We start from the raw sequence: 10,163 nt of genomic DNA on the forward strand, positions 1-10,163 counted from the left end.
CATGTTGAGCGGTAAAATTTACTGAGGATTCCAGAAGGAAAACAAATTCGATGATTAAAAATAAGTGCCATAATCGAAAATTTTGAATAGTTTCATTTTAAAAGGATATAGAATTTTATTATCTTGGCTGATCTTTGCTAAAACTCTCCAATTAACCCTTCTTTAGAAAATTTTAACCAACTTACCACCACTTTTAAAAAAGTTTTTTTTCTTTTTTTTTAAATAGAGGTCAAGAAGACCCATAACGCACGAAGCTAAAGGGTTAATATTTATACGAAAAAATTGCTCGCTTAATTTGATATGGAAGCTCTGAAGAAGAGAAATCGATTTTTGCAAACTTTTTTAATCTACAGCCTCTTACATTAAAATCGCTTCAGTGGAATGATTTTGCCAGCTTAGGTTTAAAATCTTCTACGAAAAAATTGGTCTTCAAATTTTGCTTTAGATCTCTTAAGACAAAAATTATGTTTGTAGTCAATTTATAGGTAAAATCCTTTGCGCCATTATTGAATTTGTGACCAAAAAGCATAAGTTCAACCCACAGTAAAAAAAAAAAAATTATGAGTTGGCGCAAAATTCTTTTAAGATTTGACAACCACGCACAGATACTAACGTTTGGCTATTATTTCGTTGACGCCCTAAAATGACTGTTGCACAGTGTATGTACATAGATAGCTCGATAGATAGCCTAAGAAAGTTAAAAAGAAATGCAGCGCAGAGAAGAATTTAGCAGTAATAACACTTATAAATTCAGTGGCAGAAAAGGAGGGCAGTTATTTGGTTTACTAGTGGTGAGCGTTTCGAAATCGACTGTAATAATTATATAAAATTAGAAAAAATATCAACAAAAATTACAAACATAACTAACAAGTTTAAGTATTTAGTAATAATAGACAAAAATTTAACAACAAAAAAATTTAATAGTTTTTAAACAATTCGTTTGGCGAAAAAATGCGCTAACTAATTAACCAATAAGTGATAATTTTATTGTTTTTTTTTTAATATAATAATTATTTTTATTAAATTTTCTCTTCATTTTTTTTTTTCAAAATAATTCTACTAGTCCTTAGTGTCCTTCGTTCTTTTAAGCGGCTGGCTCAACAACGAACTGACTGTTGATTTAACCACGCATTTGTATGTATGTGTGTATGCATGTATGCATGTAAATATGTTTGTATATCACTAAATATATGTATATGAGAGAGGAAAGTCCATAGCAACTCGTTTTGTAAAATTCTTTCACTGTTTCACTAATTCTTTGTTTTTTTTTGTTTTGTCCTTTTTACTCCTATATTTTATGTATGTTTATATGTATTGTATTATGCTGCCTCGTCTACTAAATTTAATTTCCAAAAATGTCTGTTTCTTTTTTTTTATTATTTTTGTTTTCATTACAATCTAAAAGGTTTAAAATTTCTTTTCAATTACTTCGCGTTCCTTATTAGGTTTCTTGGTTTGCTTTTGTTTTTATAAAATTTACAAAATTATTCTTTTAATATTCTTATTTTAAAATTTTAGTTTTATATTTTATATAATTTTTTTTTAACTCACTTTTATTTTTATTATTATTTTTTATTGTTTTAAATATTTCGTCTTTTTTGTTCTATTTAGTTCAACTTTATCAGATTGCTCAGTTTTTTTTTTTAATTTCTTTGCTCTGATAAAAAAAAAATCCCGAACATCCTCGTCACTAGCGTTGAATCTTGTTTTTTTTGTTGTTTTCCGCCATTTTGCTTTACTATAACCTCCCTTAGCGCTCTTCGTTTTGTTCAATTATCGCTGCTGCTATCCATACTCTTACCGCTCCTATACAACCATCGGTTCATCTCCATGCAGATCACAAGAACCAATATTCTCTCCTTTATATGATGAAAAGTCGCTGATGACTGCATTTGATTCGGCTCCAAATTGTATATCCTGCAAACAGCCTTTGAATGGTTCGTTGAAGCGTCCAAGTGTGCGCGCACTCACGAGCTCTTGATTGGGGAAGCCACCTGAGGGGGGAGACGGGAAGGAAAATAAGAAGTGATTAATAAAAGATGACATTTCTAGTTAGTTAGTCTATTTCTAATTCTCTCGATGAGTTCGCCAACCGTATCTACAAGTCCAAAATTCTTGGACAAGCACGGCTTTTCTCCGCATTTCACGGGCGCAATCAGCTGTGACTGCACTTGAACTAGTCCTGAAATGATCCTGAAATAGCTCTGAAATAGTCCAGAACACATTCCGAAACGGTTGTCCCGGAATCATCTCGAGTAAGTTCCGAAGCTAGTTCCTAAATGCTCCTGAACTAGTCCAAATATTTTTGCAAAGAAGTCCTGAAATGTTCCTGAATTAGGACTGAACTAGTTTTACCATGATCTTGAAGTAGTCGTGAACCACTCCCGAAATAGTCACAAACTAGTGCCCAATGGCCCACGGGGAATTAGCCACGAAATGGATATGAAATAGTCGTGAAATACCTTCCAAAAAATTCTGAAAAAGATTCGAAATGGTCCTGAAATAGTTCCGAACTTGTCTTAAAATGATCTCGAACAAGTCTTAAAACTCTCCCAAAATAGTCCCCAATTAGTCCTAATATGATACCGAACTGGTCCCAAAATGGTCTTAAAATAGTCCTTAGGAGACTGAGGACTCCTGAACTTGGGAACAAAAAGATTCGGTACCCGCTGGTGGTGACAGAAGAAAAGAACGGTGAAGGCGTAATAGAAACTTAGCTTCGCTAGGCGTTTCTTATTAGCGCCAGCTGACTAGAAGAAGGATCAATTGGCGATTACGTTAAAGACCAAACCGTCTGTGTTTAAAGCGCATATTCGATTTTTACGTTACTTTTTGTATTACGTACGTAGTTTACGTGCAACGTATCCGAGACACAAACCTATGTGTGTAAAAGAACTAATACATAGTAAGTTTACGATAACGTTCAACAAGGTACGAGTTTAAGCCGCTGTTGAATTGTTGATTATTACCTGTTTGAACAACTGATCGTCGCACAGCTGTTTGCACTTAGCCAACGCTCACTGTCCGGTAGAGCGAAACGGCGAGAGCGATGTGGATACATAAGTACATAAGTACAGTATGTACATATACATACGAGTACACACACGTGTCTATAGCCCTATACGAATGCGCGTTTATTTATTCTCAGAATGTTTTTGTAGGCTTATAATTACCCAGCCAGCAGAGAAACGTAAATTTTGCCGACAGTGCGGTCTAGTAAAATTTTTCGTATGCGGTAACGATTATAAAACGACTACAATTTTCGTTCATTTATGTGTCCAAGAACGTCGACAAAGAAACCTGAGTTTTCGTATCCGGCAAACGATCGAAAAAGTAGTTGGCTTGCGCTATTTGTGAGCTTCGTTCGGGTTCGAATTACGTCAGGCGCTTCTTTATTTAAATATGTAGTTTTTTTGAACCATGAAAAAGTATCTGTGAAGTGCAGAAGGAAAGCGTATTGAACGAAAAATTCCATCAGACAAATTTCAGAAAACAGCCAAAAAGGTTTCCGTTCCACAACAATTTTTTGTACTTGTCATTACATATGTTTCTGGCGCACACTTTAGTGGGTAAACGGATCGTTAAAGTATCCGAAAATGGAATCGGTAAACGGAAAAAAATCCGCATTTCATCCACTTTTTTTTCCTTTTTTGGATCGATTTTCGGATTTTTTGTTGGCTGGGTATACATACATATAGTTATATGTACTATACGTTTATAAAAACACCAGATGATCGTTGTTGAATGTATGAATGTGCCTGCGTGTGTGTGTGTGACTCTTGTAAGCCACTCACCTTTTGCCACAAATTCTGTGTCATGCCAAGTGTTGAAGAGCATAAAAATTAAATGGCAAAGAAATAAACTTTGGGATTTACACGTCAATGAAAGAAAGGTGAGAAGACTTGTCTACCACAGAGCACAGGATAGCCGCGGAGCGTTAAGCCAGACGACAGCTTGAAAATTGGCAGAGACAAAGTGACACAGACTAACTTCATAAATTTTAGAGCATTGCTTGGAGGTCGTGGACGACACAGAGCCTCAGCTGGAAGTGTGTGTGTGTTTCTAATTGTAATTAAAAGTTGTTAAAATTATATGTATGTATGTATGTATGTATGTATGAGTAACTAGAAGATACATTCGTTATGCCGATTAAAAAAGACAGCCAACAAAATAACGATAAACCAAACGCTTCAGTAGACGACTAAGCCCCCAACACCGATAAACAACCCAAGCCACAGCGAAGCAGAGAGCGTGAGTTGTGAGCGCGGCAGGTGATCGTGAGCGGCTTACGATGGAGGTATCTATATATGCTTGCTCATACATAAATACAAACAAATGTGCTAATAAAGAAAACATGAAAACGTAGAATATGAAAAGTTCAAGAAACAGTGCAGATCGCAAAGTTGGCCAAAGTTGGTTGGGTTAGTACGTTAGTGCGGTCGGTCGGTGACGTGCGTTCGGTTTGGTGGCTAGTAGTTAGTGTTAGTTGATCGCTGGAAGCTTACTATTAAGCCGCATTGCAAACGAATGAACTTTGTATAGAGGCAAGTAAAAAAAAACCAAAAATTAATAAAGTGAAGTGGTAATAATTAAAAAAAAAAAAAAAACAAAAAGCCTTTCAAAAAGTCTGCAAATTTAGTGTGAAATTAAAATACAAAAGATAATAAAAAGCAAGTGGCCCTAATTAAAACCTGACTTAGTGAAATGCGATACTTACTTATCACAACAACAACAACAACAACAACAACAAGGCAAAGTTACAAAAAAAGTGGTTTATGAGAATTACCAAAGTGATTGCGGCAACAGCGGCTCTGCCAAGTCACTCGCATGTAGTGAAGGGAAGAAGAAAAAGTGCAACGCGCAAGTGAATGTGCGAATTCGCCGGCCAGACAGCCAACTCGGTAGGTAGGCAGCCAGCCAGCCAGCAACTTACATACCTACGAGTACATACATAGGCTACCTTGTGGGCCTATGTGAGCGGCTTACTATCTGGTAGTTAGTATATGCGAATTTCGCCAGCAGCTGTTGATTGTTTTAAAAAGTTAGTAAGAAGAAGTCGTTGATCGATCGAACGATTGCCGATCATCGACGTTTTTTGTTTTGTTTTTTTTTTTTTTTGGCTTGTGACAAACAAGTAAACAATGCCAATAAAAATTCGTAAGACGCATACAAAAAAATTGCATTGAAAGGCTTTTAAACAACATCGCTGTTGCTGTGAGTTTGCGTGAATGACACTTAAAGTGCTTAACGTTATACGCTGAACGAACGAGCGAACAAACAAACAAAGAAGATTTTTGAATATTTATGGCAACTTTCTAACTTTTCGAAGTTTTGTTGGCTCGTAAAGTTAAAAATTGCAGTGCGCGTGTTGGAATTTTTGTCATCGGCGCGCGCTAGCAGAAGAGAGAGAGAGAAAGGTAAGAGGTGGTGGTCCCATGTGAAGTAGCAGCAAAGATGAATGTTTATGGTTTATGATCATTTATATGTACAGCATTGGTATTTAAAATCACCGGATTAGCATTTTTTGATAGATTTGTTTTTATGCATTTTTTTTTGTGGCGTGAAAGGATTGCCGGTTGACAGAAGCTTTAGAACATTCGAGAAATACAGGTATGTAGGAGGTAAGTACTTACACCAGAAACGCTCTTGCTAGTAGTCCTCAAACTCAGGCAAGGTAGGAATTCGGACCACAGGTACTATCACTATTTTGGACATCAGACTGACTTGGAAGAGCAATGTGGAAGACCGGATCAGATCGGCCGTTATCGCTCTTTACGTCTGCAATCTGGATGTTGTGCGCCTAGTCTTAAAGTATAAACAGACGGCAGCGTTGATCCTGATAAATTCGGCAATTAATTGCAGTGGATCCGGATTAAGTCCGAGTTAATCCGGATCAACGCTGTGCCGTCTGTTTAAGCTTTTATTCAACGGCGTCAGAGTCTCGTGGACCTCACTGGATAAGAGTGGGTGACTAAGGTTCAAAGAACAGCGTACACGCTACCACTTGTCCTTTACCCACCACGTCTACCAAAGCCCTAGAAACCTTACTTAACTTAGTGCCAGTAAACCTTTTTGCTTTACCCTAGATTTGGACACACCAACATTCTAAACACTTACCCTGACATACATAGGTCCCCGGACCGCCTATCATCCTTAAGAACAAATCCTATATGAGTTTTTTTTCTGAGCGCGATTGACCAGACGATTCTATATTGAGCCTTCCATGTATATGGCTGAGGAGTTAAAGCAGTAGGTGCAGTGTTTTTCAAGCCGGCATTGCAAAAGGTTTGCGCAGTGCTCGACTCCTCTCTTAACTTGCCTTCAGTCATCATCTACAATGACTGAAATGTCTCTGCGCAACTGGATCGCTAAGAACCTGCTCAACTGAAACGCTTGAGTCGCTTGTAGGATGGCTTGTTCTCCAAATTTTTATTCAAGAAAGAGCAGCCACGAGATATTTGGCTGCAATTTAAAGTATCTGGCGGCTGCTTCCACATAAAAAAAAACTTCACGCAGGTATTCTTAGGAAGATACTAGGTTTGGAAATATGCCGAGTTTCTGGCTCCAACCAACCAAAGAGATCTGCTTTGGCAGATAGTTCCAAGTGAAACTCCCAGATTGCAAGGATTGGGAAAACGGACTTCCTGTCTTTGATCTCAGATACGCACATTGGTACACGAATGGTTCGAGAATGAGAGCAGGTGTAGGTGTCTATGACCCTCATCAAACTCGAAATTACTACGAGCAGATGGCCTACAGTGTTCCAGGCTGAGGTTTCCGCAATTCTAACCTGCGCCAAATTAAACCTTGAAAAGGGTTTGAAGGGCGACTTTCTGGTTATCTTTTTAGATAACAAGTAGCCGTACGGGCCCATTTTAAACAGGATGATGAAATCCAAAAGACGAATTTAACACACTTCAAACGTTAGCAGCTAGAAATACAGTAACTTTTTGCTATGTGCCGGACCACTGTGGGATAAAAGGTAACGAGGTCGCTGACAAGTTGTCTAGTCAACCTTTTTGGTTAACCCTTTAGAAATGAGAAATGGACTACTAGGGCGCTTTTAGTAGAAGTCGAGAGTATCTTAGGTCAACTGAGTTGTGAACAATCTTTGGAGATGCAAAAGACATTTTAGGTCGTGGTCTCTCTTGTTTCTGCCATATCCTTGATTTTATCTTATCTTATCTCATGTCGGAGAGCTAGAAAAGAGTGCTGTAGACGTGGCCAAAGAGTTGTTTTATATATACGCGATTTTAATGGATAATTATCGCCTTCACTCCTTCAACGAAGGTATTGACCTTACTGTCTTTTGTACTCAGATAGATGGTGCCGACTTTGATCGCAACTACGGCGGATTCAATAACACAGTAGTGAAGATTATTAGAGCACTTCCTACATGCAGGGGAATTTCGTACCCTTCAAACGGATTTAAAATTACTCACGCCTTTCCTTAGTGGAATCTTGATTGTTGCTTGACATTTTTTGACAGGCTAAAGTAACTGGCTCTGATCCCTAACACAAATCAGTCGTGGAAACCCAATATTATGGAAGAGTTAAATGTTATTAGAAGACACGATATGTCCAAGGGATGATCTTGCGATTTTTATTATTTGGAATCTAGTCGATATTTAAACAACATTTCACCATCAGACTAATTTTATTCCCTTCATTGTTTTACTCTATTCATAAAATTCATTTAAACTTACCCAAATAGAAAACATCCTCATAGGTAATTGACGGCTCCTTACCACGTCGCGTCGCAAACGAACGACGCGTCGTCAAAAAGCTGCGCTGTGTTGTTGCTAATGCTGAACCCGGCGACGCCGCTGCATCCAATACCTTCTCGGAGAATATCACTTCACCATCCAATTGCAACTCCAAACGGTTGCGATCCATTATGACCTTTGCCAAATGCCAGCTGCCGTCCGCAATGAAACCAGTCGATGGCATCTCCACAGTATCATTATTTGAATCCAGCAAATTGCTAGCCATTTTCAGATGACCATTTTCCAAGCCTAAACCTAAGAACTTATTACGATCATGTTCGCTCCACAACAGCAGGCCATCCGGTTCGATTGTGGAGAAATTCAATGAAACTTGCATGGCTTCGCGTGGTCGTACGTACATGGATGGGCCGCGACGTTTGTCTTTCATTGGTATGCGGGGTGGCGGCAAGATCAGGTAACTATTTCCACGGAAGCTAGGCGTTGTGGGTTTACTCATGGCTTAGAAATGGCGATTAAAGTCACACGTAGCAGGAAGGGGAGAGAGAGAAAAATAAAATAATTTGTAACGATTATAATTGCATTTGGAAAGCGAATTTTTTTTCTTTATCTTAGTTAATAATAAGTAATTTGTGTGTGTTATATTTGGATTTGTATGCAAATTTGTTTGAGAAAAGTGGCGACAGTAGCATTGATTAAAATCTGAATTACTTTCTTATTTCCATAAACTTTTTCATAATGTCGTTGGCTTACTTATGTACACACACATCAAGAAAAAGTAGGGATTTGTTAGCGGAACTATAAAATTTATTATATTTAAAGACCTTATCCGCCTTAATATTTCGGAAAAATATTCGGATCTACGTGAGCTGGGCCGATTTGAAAAAAACTCTAAAAATTGTGTTTTTTTTAAATAAATAAAAATAATTTAATTAGATAGAAGAGTTTAAGCTTAAAAGATCTGCATAAAAATATTTGAACATTTTATCAACAGAATCAAAATAATGCGATTATCGAGGCAATTTCTGGACAATTCAGATTTTTCACGTAAATTTTAATATTTTTCTTACATATGACTAATCAAATTTATAATTTCGATAGTAAAACAGGAAAAAAAAAAATTCTGTTTGCTTTTATGCCGAATTTCCACTAGGCATTGAAATGACAAAAACTGTATGCCATTTAAAAGAATGCCATGTGGAAATGAACTTAATGACTATTTTTTTTAATGTTATGACACGATTTTTTTTTTTTTTTAATGTCCGACTTTGTCATTTGTCATTTTTGCCATTTAATGCCTAGTGGAAATCCAGCATTAGTGCTGTAGGTTTTTTAACTCCTTATTTTGACTAAATTTTCCTCCAGATTACGCACTCTTTATCTATAGGTATGCAGATTCTAGTATAGAGGAAAACATCATACTAAAAAAGTTAGTATATTTTTGTATGTATAATCGATTAAAGTGTCTTAGCATTCTTACAGGGCATACTCCATTGTATGTGTGCATAGGTATCCATACATATGTGTACATACGATTTTTATCTACTTGCGCATAGGGCCTTGATCTCATTTCGTCGCGCAAACGTAAGCTTTATCTTCTTTAAATCGACACTTTGCTGTCGCGTCAAAGACTTTGATTCACAGCTGCGCTTAGCTTCTTCATTTTCTATTCTTTACTTTTTCTTCTTTGAATTTAATTGCAGCGGTGATTGCTCAACAAAGCGCCAGCAGACAAAGTTCTATTGTTTTAAAATAAGATTTTATTTTTTTCTAATGCTTCCCTTACCTCTGCTACTAAGCATTTCCAGTTTTTTGTGATTGTATACGCGTGCATTTTTGTTTTTGTTTTTTTTTTTTACTTGAGTGCCGCTTGTTTTGTAGAGTTCTTTCGAAAGTTACGGAAAGGTTTGTTTGGAGTTTAATTAGCTGCCGCCGCATAAAGTTACCCAAGAACTGGGTTAAAAGTAGTAGTGAATTACTGCTAGGCAAAAACAAAAAAGTATTGGCAACAGTTAGTCACTCAAAAACTGATATTTCATAAGTGACTGCAGTGGCGGTCACTGCTGTGCGACGCACAGTGGGGCAAATGTAGGTGGTTGTGGACAAATTTGTCTAGAGGCCTCAATTTTATTTGGATCTTTTTTTTTAATTCAAGCGTACGAAATTCTTCATCAATCGGTTTGAGTCGATTTTTGAAAAAAGTATTTTTTAAGGAATTGATTTTTTTTCTATAAAAAAAGTTGAAAAATATTTTTTAAGGAATCGTTCTTTGAAAAATACATTAATGTATAAAAACGTATTTCAAGTAGTAATTCATAATGTCAGGTAGTATACGTCACATTAGAGGTATATAAATCTGTTTTCTAAAACATATTCGATTTTTAAAATTTGTCGAAAAATATTCAATCTAATAGTCTACACAGCATGGTCAATTCATTG

The 10,163-nt window shown here is 36.8% G+C and overlaps 1 protein-coding gene across 1 annotated transcript in view; it reads right to left on the reverse strand.

Moving 5' to 3' along the window:
• Positions 1-1,586: 1,586 nt before the first annotated feature.
• LOC118741145 (protein eyes shut) overlaps positions 1,587-10,163 on the reverse strand; it is a gene marked incomplete at its 5' end in the record, with an annotated part of 39,774 nt that continues 31,197 nt past the window's right edge. Inside the window, 2 exon segments of the mRNA XM_036473002.1 lie at positions 1,587-1,994; positions 7,707-8,225. Of these exon segments, the coding sequence (XP_036328895.1) occupies positions 1,807-1,994; positions 7,707-8,225 (707 nt within the window). The 3' untranslated portion in view covers positions 1,587-1,806.

This window comes from Rhagoletis pomonella, unplaced genomic scaffold (genome assembly GCF_013731165.1).
Source record: "Rhagoletis pomonella isolate Grant_MI unplaced genomic scaffold, Rhpom_1.0 Rhpom_scaffold_00006, whole genome shotgun sequence".
Taxonomy (NCBI): domain Eukaryota; kingdom Metazoa; phylum Arthropoda; class Insecta; order Diptera; family Tephritidae; genus Rhagoletis; species Rhagoletis pomonella.